The sequence below is a fragment of the Drosophila serrata genome, unplaced genomic scaffold (genome assembly GCF_035046125.1).
Source record: "Drosophila serrata isolate PLE 108 unplaced genomic scaffold, ASM3504612v1 contig_217, whole genome shotgun sequence".
Classification (NCBI taxonomy): Eukaryota; Metazoa; Arthropoda; class Insecta; order Diptera; family Drosophilidae; genus Drosophila; species Drosophila serrata.
Genome location: NW_028257115.1, coordinates 80,895 through 100,458, shown reverse-complemented (window position 1 = coordinate 100,458; position 19,564 = coordinate 80,895). Strand labels below are relative to the sequence as shown.

Below are 19,564 nucleotides of genomic sequence, written 5' to 3'. Positions count from 1 at the left end.
ATACCGAAAAAGCCGAAAACGTTTTACGGTGCGAAAGCCTGCAGACCCCCGAGGGCTTTTGGGGGTTAACCCATTAATATTGCATTAATTTTCATTTTTTATTCCTTGGGTGTCAATGGGTCGACTCAAATTTAATAGAGAATTTTTAGGGAAAATAAAATAAAATAGGGAATAGAATACAATAGTTTTTTCGTTACAAATATTAGCGAATTGAAGAATCTTAGAGGATTGTTTTAAATTTAATTAAAATTAAAAATATATAATATATAAAAATATTTACATGTCCCTTGCATATTTATAATATTCTAAGAACTTAAACTTTTTTAAACTTCAGAAACTGGTTAGATTTACTTAGTTTTAAACGTAAATTAATTAGAAGTACAAAGTTAATACAGAATTTAAAGATATATAATATAACAAATGCATGGATTTTTATTACTATTTGTTTAATTATTAATGGAATGTGGAATTCTAGAAGATATTTTTAGGAATTAAGATATAAATGGGAACATTCATATTTTCCTGAAATTTATCTTGTGCTATAAGATTTTAAACTTGTTAAAATTCAGAAACTGACTAAAATTACTCAATCACAATTATATACTTAATTATTTCAAACATAAAAGTAAGATTCCTTTAAAAAAATCATAGAAATCCATACTTTTATTTATACTTTTGTGGGAATATCACAGAATTAAGAAAATATTATTTTTAAGGCTTTAAAAAATGTGTTTTAAAGTAAGTTAAGCCTCAAAATCAAAACTTATATATATTCTATTAAAAGTATTCCTAGTAATTATTACAGTTTTTGTAAACTTTCTTTTTAACAAAAGAACCTTTTGTACCATAGAGGGTTAAACCTGAAACGATCTTGCTCCGCGGGTTCCTTCCACTTGCTTTTGATCGCCGGAGAATGAAAAGAGCTTTGCATTTCTTTTTCTTTATATTTTGTTTTTTGTATTTTTACCCCGATCTTTTGCCTGGTCTCTGCAGCGTAATTCAGGATTCTCCTTGCTCTGTTATTATCGTCGGGTTTTGAGTTTGGGGTTACTCTTGTTTTTTTCGTTATTTTTTTTTTTGGTTTCTGGTGGAGGTAATTGCCCCGATGTTCGGGCTCAGCAGGCGGCTTCTTCTTCTGCGAAGCGAAAATGTGGAGTGGGGAGCTCAAATTTAAAAACAATCAAAATTTTTTTCTGCTGCCGCTATGCATAGAGCCAAATTAAAACCGGGTATTATCCATACATGTGTATAATCAAAAATTGTCGAAAAAAGGGGGGAGGGAAGTGGATCGAAATCGGACAGGTAAGACCAGGGATCAAGTAAGGTGCCAAGGCAAAATAAAACCAAGTAAAAAGAAAGCTTTGCCTCTTTGGGACGTGGCATAAGTCGCAATTGGAGATGTGTTTCTGGGATAATTGCTTTTGTAAGCAATATCAAGAACATTTAGAGCCGGATTTGAACATTTTTAATCTACCCATTTGATGTTAGTACTTTAATTTGTAATCTTAATCAAGTTTTAACCAAGTGTTCAACTTTGCAAAATATAGAACTTTAACTTTAACAACTAAAATCAACTTTTAATTGATATAATACATAAGTAAGGTTCTTGAAACTCGGTGGAATAGGTTTTTAAAATATAACTTAACCTTTAATTGATAATTCTGCCAACAAATTAATTATAAATTAAACAAAAAATAGCTATAAATATTTTTAAAAATAAGTTATTGGTATTTTTTATTTAATAATAATGAAAAAATTACAAGTCTTTAATTTCTTAAATGCATACTAATTTTGAAAATATTATCAGTCCTTAGCTTTTATTTAAAAATCCGTAAAATTGTAATATAATATATATTACCATTTATAATATGATAATAAAAAATTACCCAATGGATTAATAAATCATCGTTTAAATTGAGTTTCCTAACAATTTATAAATTATTGTCTTACAATTCAACAAAACAAGTCAAAATATACAATACCTTATAGTATTTTATGATTGATTAATAATATCTTATCTTATTTTTACCTATTATTCTCTCCTTAAATTCCTATATTTACCTGGCTTTTATTTATATTATCTCTCAATTGCCTGACAAACCGCCTGCTAATTCCATCATACCCTCGAATAATACTATCAAAAACCACTGCCACAGCCCCAAAGAGAGTCATTCGCTCTTACAAAAATTCTCTTAAGTAAACAAAACCGCAATTGTTGTATGCTCACAGCTGTCTCTTTCGAAAAAAACATAAGCCAACACTGAGAGAAAACCAGTCTCAGCCTCAAGCATGCCATACAAACAGAGCCACAACATGTTCGAAATTCGAACTAAGAGTGCAAAGAGAGAGAGCGGGAGAGAGTAAAAGAGAGAGTATTTCGAAGTGCCAACCACTTACGAACCCAACGAGAGGTTTCCGATTCAGATTGTTTTTGTCCGCCGCTACGAACAGACGTGCAGCTACACCGTCGAGATACATCGAGAAGTATCTGAAAGATACGCGTAGTTTTGTGCTCCGCAAAACAACAACTACTGACCGCTGACTAAAAGTGAAGTTTTACCCATAATACAAATTGGAAATCATAATATGAAATGCTAGTGGAAAATGTATCTGTGAGATACAAATTGTGAAAAGAAACAAGTGTAAGAAAAAAATCGAGAAAACAAAACCGCCCCCGCCGCACAACAATAACAAAAACAACCGGTACGCCGCCGTACTGACGTCGTCGCGCAAATCGTTTTGGAAATAAATCGTGTTTTGCCTTTTTGCAGTTTGTTTTTTTGTTGTTGTTTATATACGCCAAGTTATTTACGTCGCAACAATAAAAGAAAAATAATAGCGAAGACAAACAAAACAAATCGAGTCCCGGCAGTCGGCGAAAATGTTTTACAATTAAAATTACGCGCGCAGCGGGCAGGGTAAAGTATCCGCAAGATACACACACATATACACATCATACCCTTACCCATCGCGCAATATGCGCAAATTAAACTAAAATGCAGCACACCGGCGAAGCTGTAAAAACTTTTACGACTGACTGCCACCCGCACAGTCGAAAATAATACCAGATACAAATTAAGGTCGCCTCTCCCAAACCTACCTGTTTGCCAGCGAGTATATTAGTCTCAGATCCTTAGATCCTTACACAAAAGGATATATGTATAGCCACCGCCAAGGGAGAGACACACACACAAACACAAAGGCTGTAAAACATTTTGGGCTGCTGCAGCAGGACTCGTTCTTCTCCTTCTCGCAGGACTCGTAAATTCACGGCCCAACCAAGCAGCCAACCTCCTCCCGAAATAAATAAAAACAAGGAAGCAGCCGAAAAATCCAAGACACACTCACCGCCAAGTAACTGCATCCAGCTAACCAGGAATATATATATATATAGAGTATATATATATATATATATAGTGTATATATATTCGCACAGAGATGGCGGGCAACATTGTCAAATGGTGGAAGCATAAAATTCTCGGCGGCTACAAACAATTCTCAGGTAAGCGAACTTGTTTAGTGAATTTTTCCCAGATAGTTGCCAACAGATATGGGCAAGATGGATGTTAAATGCTCTCGGGGAGTGCCAAAAAGTTTCGCCATTGGACTGGCCAGGCGATAGCATTTCAAGGAAGCAATTTGTTTTAGAGTTCAAGTAAATTAAATTGAAAGGGTAAATAATTGAGGCAAGGGAATTCCCTTGAAGTTGAGCAAAAGATATCTGTTAAATATGAGGTATTAATTACAGGAGAGATCAAGAGATATGGGTCATTAGGTAGGTAGGAGGTTCTTTATAAGATTGGATATTCTTTTTTAATGGTTTAAAAATGGTTTAAAATATTGCTTTAACAAGAGAGCTGTATAAAGAAGAGGGACTGATGAAGAACTGAAAGATACTTTTGTATCTTATCTAATAACCTTCCTTTAATGGTAATATATCCCTAAAAACTAAAGAAAAATCTATATAAAAGCAATCTTAAGTATATTTTCCCCATTTACCATTAACATAGAACCAAGTCTGAACATATCTAGACCTTAGATCTAAAATATTATCTTCTCTTCCCCCCCAACAAGCACAATTGCTCCCAGCACACACACTCACACTCTCTCGGGGTCCATCTGCTATTCAGAAATTCATTGAGTCAAGGGCTTCTCCCACATCCTTTTCCAATAATTACGCCGAACAACAATAGGTTGGAAAATAAAATGTAGGCAATCCCAAGTCCCAGTCCGGCTGCATTTTTATCTAGAAGATACACAGCCGTTCGCTTGTGGTCTTTGGAAATGAGAGGGGGAAGGAGGGAAAATGGAAGTGGTAGGAAAACGACATACAAAAATAGAACGAAAATCGGGCAAGATAGAGAGACAGAGAGAGAGGAGAAAACACAGGCAGTGGAACATCAAAAGAAAACGACGCATGGAAAATAAATAGAATTTTTTTTTTTGGTTTTGGGAAACCGATCGAGTCGAAAGGGATCTCGGGATCGTGATCAATAGAACGTTTCGATGAGGCTCCTGATGCCGCTGCCTGTTGCCTCCTTAGTCACGGCATATATAGCATATCATAAACGTAAATAAACAAGAAACCGACTCCTGGACTCCCTACCCCAGTTCACTCTCCATCCCGATTGCCCTCGAAGTGGGATAGCAATCGGAATTGGACTTGGAAATGGAATATTGGACGACCTTTCTGCCAAACGAGCGACGTTGATGTCCGAATCGTTGAAGGAACATCAATCAATCAATGTTCCCCTGTTGTATTTTCGTTTTTTTGTTTTGTTTTTACTGCCCTTCTGTCCACAAATTCATTGGAAAGACTACTTCTTGTTCCTCCTCATCATCATCGTCATCATCTTGGGCTGGCAATTGGTCTGCGCCAATTAAATGCCAGGCCAACACTTTGAACCCTTTTCGCAGGACAACAAGACCCGTACACTAATTGCTGGCAGATGCAGGAAGGTAGCAGGGGGGGGGGGGGAAAGGAGATGGAATTCAAAGGAAACCTCCAAAGGCACACCGAAGTATGCAACTTCAAAGAAAGCAGCCACAGAAATACTACACAACAACAAACCGGGAAGAGACCAAGACCAAAGAGCCACAAAAACACGAAAAAAAAAAGAAAAAGAAATACAACAAAAAAATAAGAGGAAAAATAAAGCGAATTGAAATGCCGACGCCGTTTAAAAACAACGTACGAACATTTCTTACCTGTTGCAGGTAAAACCAAAGCCAAGTCGTTGCCGCATTGAAGGTGGAGTTGGCCCAGTGCACACAGAAAAACGGGTTAATAACATAAATTAAAGAAATACAAGCAGAAAAAGATCAATTTTTAGGTCATAATACCCTTGCAGGGTATTATAATATCAGTCAAAAGCTTAAAACTAAGTGAAGAAATCATTTCCGACCCTATAAATCATATATATTCTTGATCAGCATGAATAGCCGAATCGATCTAGCCATGTTTGGCAGAAAAACATTTTTCGAAACTTTTTCAACATTTTTTGAGGGGTTCAAATTGTTGAACAAAAGACAAAAAATTTTTAATTTTCAAATTTATTATCCAGATTTGTTAGCCTTAAAAAAACTAGCAGGGAAAAGCTTTCGGAATTGAAATTAAAGCATTTTTGGCTTAGTTATGAGATTTCAAAAATTTCGATTTACTGAAAAAATTGGCATATAAAAATATAGATTTATTTTTTCTATAAGGTTTTTCAAATTAAGATTTATGCTTAATAAATCATAATAATACTAAAATATCATAAAATAAATATAAGGAAAGAAAGATACATTTAAAGTAGCATAAATAAAAGAAATACAAGCGGGCAAAGATACTTATTTAGGCACTTTCAAAATCAATTAAATTGTGATTACATATATAAAATAAATACAAAGAAAGATATATTTTATGTAGTTTAAAGAAGAATTTAATTCATTAGTAAATTATCATAGATTATATTATATGTATATATATTTTTTATATATATATTTTTATATATATTTTTTTATATATATTTTTTTATGTATTTTTTTTATATAAATATTTTTTATATATATTTTTTATATATCTTTTTTTTTTATATTTTGTTTTCTTCTGAATTTTAACTTATTTTCTCTACATGTAGCAGCAGCTGCTACGAGGCCAAGACCCGATACCGACAACGACTCATACACAAAAACCTTTTAAAACCCTCACGTTGATAAAACAACAACAACAACAAACGGGCATCAGCGGCAGCAAGTCGTCGAGCCGCCGCCGCCGCCGCAAGCAAAAATAATAATAACTGAGCGGCAGGCGGCAGAGTCGTTGCAAGGCTCCCCCTCCCCCTCCACCTCCCCCTCCAACTTCAACCTCACAGATACATCCCCAACTCCCAGCTCCATCTCTCAGCTCCATCTCCATCCTCCCATCCACATCCAACCAGTTCCGCGGCCAGGCCAACTATGCCAAACATCTCGGCAGCGGCTACACAAAAGCGGTTTTAGAGACCGAACGACGATCGACAGACGGTCGACGATCAAGACAGTCAGCGAGTCAGCCAGCGAGCGTACGTTGTTTGTATCTTTGAGATACACACCGCGACGTACTGATGCTGCGACTGCGACTGCGACTGCTGGCAAGCTGCGCTTCAAAAGATGCGCTTTTCGCTTTGAGGCGCGGCACCAGAGGCCGTCTCTTCACAGTGGTTCAAAAGACTTAAGTTTGAATGGGGGGGATTATCGAAGGTACTTACAGAGTATCTGAAAAACTGAGGAGAAGGTCATTGAGGTTTCAGATGGATTTTAAAAAGGGGATTACAGAGGATGGGTTCAGTAGATACATTTGGAAAGATGTATTTAGGGTTTTAGGGTAGGATAGGGCATGTTTTGAATATGAAGAGTGTATATATAAAGAGGTAGATTTTGTATAATTAATTTAGCATAAGTTTGAAGTACATTTACTAGGGATTTGGTTTACTTTTTAATTTATGAAGTTTAAGGGTACCAATTCTTATGGCATTTTTTTGCTTTTGTTGAATATCGGAGCTTACTTTTTCAATGAAATATTTTACTATTTCAATAATAATAATAATAATATAATAATAAGTCTGGAGATTCTCGAATATTCAATTACTTGATATAGTTCATTGCTAAAAACACTTATGAAATTAATAAATATAATGTAATTCATAATAATTGAAATATATTAAATAATATATGATACATGATAATAACAGGACAAACTTTATAATATAATAAAATGATTAGAAAACTAATTGAAATTCCTAATTAAATGCTAGTTAATAACAATATTTTTTACAAATACAATATTTAAAATTAATTAAATTACAATATTTTCTGATAACATTTTTAAACCTGATAACCATTTTTAATACCTTTTTGGCCACTGTATCCCCCTGTGCCGGGTTTCACAACTTTTGCCTTGGCTTTTCCTCGATGCCTTGCCATAGTTGCTGTTATTATTATGGCCGGTATATGGAGTCTTGTTGTTGTGAATTACGGTAGAAGGCGAATTGCAAAGGCATTGCAACCATTGCTGGGCTGAAAGAGTGGGACAGAGACAGAGACAGCGACTTGGACTGGCTGAAACTACTACCAACTTTGACTTGGCACTTTTCGGCTGATCCAAGAGGATCCAAGAGGGAGCAATAGCCTGGTATAAGCAATTTTCGTAATATTAGCCAGGAAGTTGGCACCGCGCGCTGCTCTGCCTTTCGACATGGCCAGCAACTAACTCCTCTATATATGGTCGGATCGGATCGGAGCGGATCGGTTGTGGATGGGTTTTCGGTTTTTATTTTTATTTTTTGGTCCATCCCGATGAACTGGTTTTTCTTTTTCGGCGGAGCTTCAACACAATGCCGCCTTGTGCCAAAAGATAAAAAGCTGTTAGCTTGTAGCTTCTGCATTTCTGCTGGCCTCCCTCCCCTCCTCCCCCTGGGGGGGTTTTGGGGCTACTCAAGAGATATATGTAATGACTTTTGAGGTTTTTGTTTTGGCCATCGGTTTTTTTCTTGGTTATTTGTGTGTGTTGATTTAGCAATTGGCTCTCTTGGCTTTGCTTCTTGGAATTATGCCGCACCAAGCTCAATGGGCAAATATACATATACCTGCCTTTGTTGTTTTTTGGTTTGTTTCCTTTCACCCACCTGGCCATAACTTCTAGACCATATGTAAATTGTAAGCTTAAATAAGGGGGACATTGTAAATTCAAGTGAATTCAAGGTTTCAAAAGGGGACATAATACGGGTGGAATTTCTCAAGAGAGAAAGGTTGACAATAAGCTTAAAGTTATGAAGGGAAGATACTAAATAAATATGATGAGCTATGTGTTTCATAGTTAGGGTATTTCTTTAAGAAAGAGTGTAGAAAATGTTGTTGAATTTTGAAGAATTTAAAGGCAAAGCCTAGCTTTCAATGGTTTAAGGCATTTTTCTGCTATACCTTGCTTTCTGTTTATAATATTTATTAGTATTATTAAATTTGTTTAATATAAATGTTAGCTTATTAATACACTTACAATTTAAGTAACTTCCTCTCTAACTATTTCCTACAATTTTCTTCCCAATTTCCACCTATAATGTGTTTAATAAATAAAGTATTTCCATAAAAAAGGGTCTAGAAAAAGTTGATATTTATTAATGAAATTAATATTTAAAAGCTTACAAAGGTTTTCTACTCTTCCTTGTTTTTTTGTTTATAACATTTATTAGTATTATTTACCTGGCAACTATACATTTCTGGTAATTAATATATCTTCTTTATTTAGCAACTTTTTCTTAGAAAACCTTAACTTTTCCCACAATTTTCTTCATAATTGCCACCTGACACCTTCAAAAGGCAAAAACAACTAACAGCTTAAACAAATATTTATAAAAACTTCAAAGTTTGTTCCAATAACCGTGATGGAGAAACCATGTTGTGCTCTTCTTCTTTTGCGAATTATATATACTATATAAAGTATAGACTCGCCCCGGCGGTACCTCTGACGTCTGATTGATAAGCGAACCCCCGCGCCTTATCTTAATAATATTTAATGCAAGGCAAGGCGAAGCGTGGCGAGGCCGCAGAGGCAAAAAAAAAAATATATATTGTGTGTGTTGTCACCAAGGGGGAAAGGGTGAAATAAGTAGTGTGTGCGGTGTGTGTGTGTAGTTTGTGTATAGTGAAAATGAAATTGAAAATAATACAAAACGCTTTGTCGGTCATTAGCTTTGAGTGGACGCCGCCGCTTTCGAGTATTTCATTTATATTTCAATGTATTTTTTTTCTTCTTTTTTGGGGATCGTCGCGTCATTTGTTCGGTTTTGGGTTTTGGGTTCGGGGTTCGGTTTGGTTTTGATTATGTCAAAGCGAAAAAGCCGCCAAACATGTGTGCCCCCTGCCCGCATGTGAGTCTATCAGTGAGTGTTATGAGTGTGTGAGTGAGTGTGAATGAGTGCTTTGTGAGGAAAGCGGCCTGGGAAAAGTTTTTCTGGGGAAGACCCCCGAGCGGGAGAGGAAATGGGGATTTTCTGGTTAGGTGACAAGCGTAAAATATTACAAAAATGGGATAGAGTATTTGAGGAATAATAATAATAATATAAGTGGTTAAGGTATCTTTATAAATTAATTGTTTTTTAATGATAGAGGATAAATATATAGAAATTATTTACCTAAATAAGTTAAGAATTAGGTAGGTAAAAAATTAAAGGGATTGAGTATTTGAGAAAATATTTAAATAAGTGGAATTGTACCTTTAATAATTCATTGTTTTTGAATGAAAAAGTAAATATGTTAGTTCTGAGATATATATTTAAATGAAAGCCTTAGAATTCTGTCTGTAATTTCTAGTTAAAACTAATTTAAGTAAAGAATTTATTCAATTAAAGACTTATTAGCCATGAACTACTATTTAATAGCCTTAAATTATTAAATCTCTGAATTAATATGCAAATTATCCAACTTAGTCAGCAATTTCTATGATCAGAATTTAATGGTTTTTCCTTATTTTTTTATTTAACTAAAGTGCCACAGGGGGGGTAGGCTAAAAATGTGGAGATAAAACAAAAGGCGGCTAACAAACAGAAAAACCAGCAGACCAAGCCAACTGGCAACAAAGCGAACTATGAATACCAGTACAAAAAACACACTTAGATACACACAAATATATATATATATATATATATATATATATATATATATATATTCATTTAAAATCTGGCTGTAAGCGAGTGTCTGTGTGTGTGTGCCTGGCTTTTTGTACGTGCGTGTCAACGGCACACACAGACACTTTCCGCTTTTGAAGTGGCTTTTAATTGATAAAAAAGCAAGAACAACAACAACAAAATGGGAGAAGAGTATAAACCATGGCAAACAAACGACAAGAACAAAAAAAAAAAATGGGCATTACACATACGCCATGGTGGCTGTGCCGGAAAATTGAGAGCTGATAGCAGCAGCAGGAAAAGCATCATGGAACGCAAACGACATTGATATTAATTCCCACGCTGTTGATGCCAGAGTTTTCCTTCTGCTCCTCTGTCTCTGGGATTTTATTTTTATTTTCGGGTTCTGCATCCAATCCTACCCCCCACCCCCCCCCCCCCCCTGCATTTTCCCACCTAGCCTAGTTAAATGATAAAAAAGTGTTGTTGCAGTTGCAAAAATGTGGGTGGTTTATACTTTAAAAATGCAAAAGCACGGCAACAACAGAAGCTAAGTGCTTTTGGGAATGAGAATATAGATAATGGATGGGCCTTGCATAGTTTTCACAGAGAGAGAGAGAGAGAGTGCGGAAAATTCTATGAAAATGATGGAAAATAGGGGGCCAAGACTTGAGGTTCTTAGCTAAATATTTTAAGGAAATTTTATGAAGGGAAAGAAAGTGAATTTTGAGTCTTATAATTTATATTTTTTGACTTAAATTGAGCTTTAAATTTAGTTGTACTTAAAAATTTCAAAAAGTACAAGTACAAAGCACTTAAAAATATTAATCAAAAGCTGCAAATTCTTAAAGAAAGTAAGCAACATTTTAAGGAATATGTTAAATGATTAAAATTTAAGAAAGTTTATCTGCAACACTATTTAATAATGCCCTTTGAAGTCCATTTATTTCCCATTAACTAAAATTTCTGCATAATATTTCCCAAGTTTATTTATTATTCAACTTTCTTAAACTAATCTCAAGCCAAAGATGTAACGAATTCAAAGTTAATTTAGTTCCCAACTCCATTTTAACAGCATATTTCATTTACAGCCCCAAAAAATCCCTCTTAAGCCTAAACCCAAGTCCCAGACTAATATAATTTGCGACTTCAAAAGGCGTCTTCAAAAGGAAGACTTGTCAAAGGAAATATATATAATTCCTTTAACATCAAATAAAACCTACACATCAGTATATTACCCACACCACACTTTTGTGACAAGAAAATAAAATCATTTCGTCTGCAGACCGAGAAAAAAAATTAAACTGTTATGTTGCCGGCATTTGCCAATTTATAGAAAATTTCCAATTGTGATTATTGATTATTCATTTCCTGCGCCAAAGGCCGAAAGGCTTTCAGGTTTCCAACTTGATTTTGAGCTTGGTTCGGGGCGCACCTACAATTCAAGTTGGAATTGGGATTGGGATTGGAATTGGGATTGTGCTTAACCCACTCGGTCCCTCAACTATGTTGAATGCTTCCCCCCCCCCCCACAATTCGCCAGGGGTTAAGTTGAGACGTCTGTGGAGCCGACATCATCATCATCATCATCTTCATGATGACTGAAATGGTAAATTGGACTGCAGAATTTTCGTATTGGAATTGCTGGGATTGTGTTGTATTTTGTACAATAGTTTTTATTCCCTTTTCCCCCTCCCTCTCTCTATATATATATATATTTTTCTCTCTGTTGAGTTTGGGGTTATTGTGGGGATTGGTTTGGTATTGTTGGGGTAATCATAACGGGTCGCTTGTTAACATGCTACATTAAATTTTTATCAAGAGCCATGGCAACAACAATTCACCCCTCCTTCCCTCATGGCTTACATAAATATCATAAATATCTAAAATAATGATGTTGTTTGTTGTACTCTCTCTCTCGATTATTATGATTATTATTGTGGAGCGGTGGCTGCAATGTAGCATGATTAACACAATCCCAAAAAGGGAAGCAATCAGCTTCTAAAAGCATTGAACTGAGCTCAGAGTTTTCCCTCACTTTCCCTCCGTGTTCTCGCCTCTCACATACATACATTACAAATAATCATAATAACAATGGACTCTCATTCGTCCCGTAAAGATTTTTCCGGTACTGCTGACCAACTGAGAAAATGTGGGGGATGGGAGGGAAAATGAAGAGGGTTTTGTTGTTATTATTGCCGTTGTGGGTGTGGTCAGAGTGGCATAAAAGAGCATTAAATTATGGCCTGAAAAATGCCCAAAAGCAAGTACTTAAAGTCGGAATAAAAATGAACCCAACAAGAGAGAGAGAGAAAAAGCAAGCAAGAGAAAGTATTGGGTTAATAATTAGTGTTAATATCTAGGAAAAACTTCCCAGATATCTACCTCAATAAGACCATAACAAATTATAGCCAAAGATAACTTAAGATCATATATCAAACCGAAACTCTCCCATTACCGCAAATAACCCAAAACAGGCTTCAATGGAAACCTCGTTAAAAGTTTGCTTCGCTTTTCCCCCGAAGTCAATATGGCTTTATAAATTATTTTTATATGATTTATATTATATTTATTGGGGAAAGAAAAACCATAACAATAAACATAATGATGGGACCAGGAATAGCAACAAAAACAACTGGCAAACAAACAAACAAATCAACAAACAAAAACATTGGAAAACAACTCGAACACGTACACATGCGGATACTTTAATGTGTGTCGAAGTATTTACCAAAAAGTTAGCTCCACTGACGAAAAGTTTTAATCGCTTCGGGGGGGGGATAGGAACCTCTCCTATCCATTTTCCGGGCTTTATCATACATTCAACCTCGCTATCGGCCGAACAACGTCATAAATTTGTAGCGCCAATTAATCACTTTTCCAGCAGCGGCGTTCTCGCTCGCTTCGAGTTGGGAGGGGGAGAAAAGTTTTTCATTTGGCTGCATTGCAGTGCAGTCTATTGAATAATTGATGATGCATCTTGCAGATACATTAAAAATGAGCCCCCCATAAATGTATATACTATATATATATAGTATACAGTAAAGCCAACAAACTGTCAATTCCAATTCATTAAAGAGACGTGAGAAACAGAGCAACAAGTTGAGCTACACAAAAGCAGATACAGATGCGGAAAAGTCGCGTGTATCTGTATCTGTATCTGTATCTAGGGTAATGAGCAAGGGAAAGGGATCTCTCTCTATATATATATATCTCACAAAAAAAAAGGGACTGCGGCATGCCTGTGAATTAATGAAGGGACAACGACCGTCGCATCAAAAGATGATAAAAAGAAAAACTCTTATCAAACAGAAGCCCAACAATTTTTATTACTTTGACAAATGCCCAAAGCAAGCCAGTGATATATATACCAAGAGGTATATATATTATATATTCTTTTTTCCTGAGAATTTTAAGTGTTATTTATGTTTGTACAGTTAATTTGCATCCCATTGATGTTGGCCTAAACCCGACGAAAGACGTGAAAGGGTTGAGAGAGAGAGAGGCTGAGGAGCGGTTCAAAGGGTCTCAAAAGATATTTTATGCGTACATAATTAATACTTGGTGCGGGCGGAAATGCGGTCCTAAAAATTCTCCGAATCCCCTATCCTACCCTCGGACCTTTTGCCGAGCATTCAGCATTCCATTGGGCATTGTTCGTTGTTCGCTGTAAGCTGGCATTAAATTTTCATGGCTTAAACAGCGGCACGAAATAGGCTTAGGTTTCGGTCACTATTTGTTGCTGCTGCTGCTGCTACCTCTTCTCTGATTCCAGCTGCCGCTTCTGCTTCTGCTTCGTTTTCATCACCGTCGAAACGTTTTTCACTTGAATTTCTGTCGGCGGCCATATAATTAAGGTGCACACGGCAAAATATGAGTGCAACGCAACGCAACACTTTGTGGCCAGTATGGGGTATAACTCCAAGTGGAAGGGAACCGAAAGGGAACCCTGCAATTTGCCATGGAACGACGACTCTCGGTCTCGGAATCGCTCAAGTCACCCAAGTCAGTTGGGGATATAGCCGCAAAAAATGCTCCCCCGATGCGACCACGGTGCTCATTAAAAAGCCACGTATATATAGGCAGACACTGAGGGAAATGTATGATCACTAAACAGGGGTTTTATATATTTTATACCTTGCTTAATCTATTAACTATATAACCATAATTTCTCTCTGTGCTTTGCTTAAAACCTGACCAACAAATTGAAGCTGCTAGGCTTAAGGGGAGAGTAACTCCAAACAAGGGGGGGGGGGGATTGCCGTGGTGCCCCAAAAGTGCTACAGTTAATGGGCAGCAAACAGTCCCGGGTCCTCAACATCGTGTCTGTGTTAATTTGATATGCTGCAGGCCTGCCCAAGAAGGTATTGGTAGAAGGAGAGGGTCCACGAGGATACAGGGAGCAACTTGGTGGAACAGGAAGTGAGAAGCAAGTTGAAGCCATCTGTCAGTTGGAGTTATGGCAAATGTTGCTCTAGATGGCATTACTTTTTTGGGGTCGTTTGATGAATTTCACTAGTGAATAATTTAGACAAGGAATTTACGACTTTAAAGGTGTACATCTTAGGGAAATATGAAATGAGTTTGAGGATGAATAGTACTATAGAAGGTAGCTTTAAATTTAAAACTCAAGGAAGGCTCTATATAATCTATTTCTATATACCTATATACTCATGTACCTTACCTTTCCCAATCTTATTATATCTAAAAATGCCAAAAGCAACTTTCTATGCCTGCCTCGTAATCGGATATCTTTTTTGGCCCTACACCAACTTGCACCTCATGTTCGCTGAGCATTTAATGCAATTTATTTAATTAGTTTTCGTAGGAAGTTGCCATGTTTGTTTTGTTGGGGTATTATGTGTCTGTGGGAGATATGTATGTATACATTTCCGCTACGCAACAGCAGCACAAATTTTTCCATAAGAAAAACCAAAAGAGGCAAAAAACATAATTCACTTTTCCAAGGGGGCAAGGTTTTTGACATTTATGAATTGATCATTATGCAAAATTATGATTTGTAGCGTTCAAATTACAAATTTGTTACATATTTCCACCTTCCGCCTCGCAATGTTGCGCCAATTTCAACCAACCACAAATCATTTTGTGCGTTTTTTTTTTCTTTTTTGTATATATACAAAAGTCTGTATATATTTACGGATCGGTTTATCTGGCCCCCATCGTTGGTTTTTGCTCTGTTCAGTGTGTTATAAAAATTGACTTTTCGCAAAGCGATAAACAAGAAATATGCCGGCATAAAGGGGGATGAGTTTGGGGTACGGGTACGCATATTTACGCATAATTTGTGTGGCCCCCATTTCGATAATAAAAATAGGGTACCCGAGGATGCCAAAAATATGCATAAAAATCGAGGGGAAACTAGAGAGAGAGGAAGTGCCAAGGGGATTGGATCTGAGGAAATGCAATGCTAGTGCTCCTTGAGGTGCTATAAAAAGATGAGGATGGGGCAAAAGTCTTAAGTTATAATGAATGAAAACAGCTGAAGAGGCTTAAACTAGCCTCTGAGATACTGGGGGGATTTGTGTATAAATTTATAGGCAAAGATATATCAGGAAAATTAAAAAAAACGAAGAGTTAGCAAAATATATTAAAACTAAATATGTTACATTTCAAGACCTATTACTTTCTTTTAAAATACCAGAAATACCTTTCTTATAGAGTCATCATCTATCACACCCTAGTAAGCATTTGTAACCTTTTTTCTTTTGGTATCTTTACGAATGTATCTCAAAGGTACAACATTCTTTTGTCTTATTTAGAGATGCCACCATTTGCATTCCTTTACCTACAACTTCCTCTAAAGATCTTTTGTGAAATACCTTAGATAATGTCCATAACATACATCAAGAGTTGAACTTGAACCCTCCTGTGTATATCACAGATCTAGCGTGAATATTTGAACGCTTACTCATCCAGCCATTCAGACACACTCAGAATTTCATTCAAATTTCCAGGCAGAAAGACGACATTTGCCTAATTATCCGCTTCAGAGGCTCCAGAGAACTGAGGACCCTGAATCGAGGGATAAGCTAAAACCAAAAAAAAAAAACGGAGTTCCTGGAAAACCTGACACATTGTTAGCAGCTATAAAAACGTCAAGGAGATCACCATGGTCGGATAGGCCGGCAAAACAGGACACATGGCGGGCACACAGAGAGAGTCTCTTTTTTTATTTTTAAGGGATTTTCATCGCAAACTGAACAGCATGACACATGCACCGGGAAACACAGGGATTGCAGCTAATGATGGGAGCATCGTGTGTGTCTTTGGGAGAGAGATTCCTCTTCTTCTGGGCAAAAACCCACTCCACTGGCAATTGATTTTAATTTCCATGTGTGTCGCCGCACAGCAAAATAAACTGTGAGAAAAACTAGCAAATAATTCAAAAGTCTAGAAAAGTATACAACATTTTAAAAGAGAAAAGGTTGGGGTAGGAAAACAATCTTAGTTGCTTTAGTTTATTTTCCATTATAATATATTTTTTGTGTTACAATTTAATACAAGATTTTCCTCAGTGTCTCTGACTGTGTGTGTGTTCGGTTGTTAAAACTTCCGCTGCAGCCTCAGCCGGGGCATAAACCGCATCCACAGCTGCCCCAAAATGCGGCGCCGACGATTTTGTTGCCTCACTCCTCTCTCTCTCTCTCTCTGATGATGGTTGGAGATCCTGCCATTAGCTCTGCTTCTATGCACTTCCGGTCCACACACATATACATACACTCTCACACACTCATGACAGGCAGGTGTTGCCGTTATGTGGTCTCCGAGTGCGGTCTTTCCAATAAAAATGAATTCAAAGTGTAAGGGTCCCCGATTAAGCCGATTCCCCAGATTCCAGAGACCTCAGTAAGTGCCCCTCCGCCTGTCATTAGTGAAAGGTTCACCGAAGTGATTGTCTTTTCTCCTCCAGCCGAGGAGCTCATTGTCTGATTGATTGATTGATTGATGGTGACTGGGAACTGTAACTGGAGTTTTGAGAGTGATTAAGAAAGAAATCATTGAGGAAGACAAAGGTGGTATATATCCAAGAAGAGAGTCTATAACTATTGTCTGGGGATAAAAGAATTCATGTAGGTGCCATGTGGTTGGTTTTGTATAGAATTAAAGACAAGATTGAGTGGGTTTAGATGAGAGTTGTACATGAAAGTGGTTAGGAATGAACATAATTAAAGAAATGAAAGTCAAGAAGGGAATTTCCTTCTTCTTTAAACATATATATTCATCTCTGGCTTAGTTATCTCTTAACTTTAACCTCTAACTTTTGTCATGCTGCATTCTAATGTAATTTGCATATGGCAAAAAACGATGTATCTCATGGATATCTCACACTATCTCTCACTCACACTTCCTTTGTCTCCAATGTCAGTCACCACTTGCCGGCTGTCATTTGTAAAATTTATGACTTGCTGTCAATGAAATGCCACCCAAAGTGTTCTGCCATTGTTGACACCACACACGCAGCTACAGAAAGAGCTCAGATACATGTACAACAGATACAGATACATTTAGGGATAGGAATAGCAGCCAAGACAAAGGAGCTGGCAATTGAGCAATGTTTGTCGCATAGTTGCACATATTTAGCAGCCATTTTCAATTTCATTTTGTGCCACAATTTAAAATGCAAAACACAGGCAATGCTCTATACATACGTATCTGTATCTTCTGTATCTGTATCTTATGGCCTTTGCCGTGGCACTTTGACAAATGCCGCTGCCAGTTGGCCTAGGTGCTAATGGTTCGTCCGCTGGTGGTCCGGAATACAAGACCTTATGCTCCTCTGGCTTATTGAAATTGATGAGCGGGCAAGTACGTGGCAGCTTAGCTTAAATCTACCTCGAACCCCTGAACCCCATCTCAATGCTTTTTGTTTTATATTTTCTTTTCTCTATTTTTTTTTTGACGACCCTGGGCCTATAAGCGCAACTCAGTCTGACTTTGACATTGATTGATTGCTCTGGCAGTGTAATTTATATGATTGTATTAGGGGAGTGTGGCGCGGGTTCCTCGCTTCTCCACACTTTGTTATTAATAGTTGCCGCCGCCTCTGGTTGTTATTTCAACAACAGCAGATTCTACTGAAAATTATATACGTTTTATAAAATATATGTATATGCCCCAGACCGGCTTCAAACCAATTCATTTTTAATGGTTGCCCATGCAGTTTAGCAGTGAGAACTTAACCACCTACATAGATCCACTACCAAAATCCACACCAAGTGGTAGATTTAGGTCTGAAAAATTGATGCGAAAACGTTTCCGGAGAAGGAGGTTAAGGTAACCTTAAGGATACTCTTTTTAATGGTGAAGAGATTTATCTTAAGCGGGTTTCAAGTTAAGAAATATATTAAGCTGGCTTAGAAAGAACTTAATTGAAATTAAGGAGGATTTTTGTAGGCTTTGGTGCTTGGAATATTATTATAAATTAGTGGTTTTAATGGTACATTAAATATGTAAAGAGGTAATGAGAGATATTAGGTGGGGAGTATTTAATAAAATATTTTTAACAATGATTTCTGATTTAAATAACTCAAAAATGTAATGATTCCCTGCAAAAATGTAATATATTATAATCTTTAAAGTGAAATTTAATGCTTTGTATTACTTTTTTTTGGCTTCCTTGTTTTACAAATTCCTTTTGCATACCAGACACCATCACATAGCCAACATTCCAGGCCTGCTTTTGCCATACCCTTGGTTTTCCTGTGAGAGAGCGAACGCTTTTGCTGAAAAATATTTCCCAATAGAATTTCATCGAGCTGCGAGTATTTTGCACAAAATTTGATACGCAAAATATGTTGCAGCAACAGGAAGGGGTTTTTCCAGAGAGCTTTGGTAAAGGGAAAGGCAGCTATTTGCTATTTGGGATAACCAGTCACGTATTGCAGTTGGGGGGTAATTTTCACACCCACAACTGGCTGCACAAGTTACGCCCCCCAAAAGCAATTTTGTTTTGGTTTTCATGACTTTTTTTTTTGGAAGAAGAATTTTTGCATTTTATTTATGGCTGACGTTTAGCAGCGCCAAAAGGTGGCAAAAGGGAATTCAAGTTGATTTTCAATTTCAGTGGCGCTCCAAAAATGTTTGGCATTAAGTTTTTTAAGGTCTGTTTTTGCTGCTGCACTAACTTCATTAGGCATGGAGAGACGTCAGTCTGGGAGACTTGAACTTCTCCCCTTCGGGCGAAAGTTTAATGTCTTTTCTGGCTAATTGAGTAGCCGGCACTAGGCACCAGGCAGGAACCTGGCTAAGAGGGAAAATGGCTAGCGAACCGCACATAAAAAGACCCTGCCAAGTCATGCATCTAATTATGAGGAGCAAAAAAAAAGGCCAAGTGGAATAAACCGTCGAAACTATTTACTACCATGGAGTTGAGTTTGGGATCTGTTGGGTACACATGC

The 19,564-nt window shown here is 36.8% G+C and overlaps 1 protein-coding gene across 2 annotated transcripts in view; it reads left to right on the top strand.

Annotated features, from left to right (window-relative positions):
* The first annotated feature begins 2,418 nt into the window (after nucleotides 1-2,418).
* nkd (NKD inhibitor of WNT signaling pathway naked cuticle) overlaps nucleotides 2,419-19,564 on the top strand; it is a 45,906-nt gene continuing 28,760 nt past the window's right edge. For both annotated transcript variants that reach the window (XM_086829810.1, XM_020954052.2), the window contains exon 1: nucleotides 2,419-3,502. In XM_086829810.1, the coding sequence (XP_086685936.1) occupies nucleotides 3,439-3,502 (64 nt within the window). In that variant the 5' untranslated portion in view covers nucleotides 2,419-3,438. The remainder of the gene's footprint in view (nucleotides 3,503-19,564) is intronic.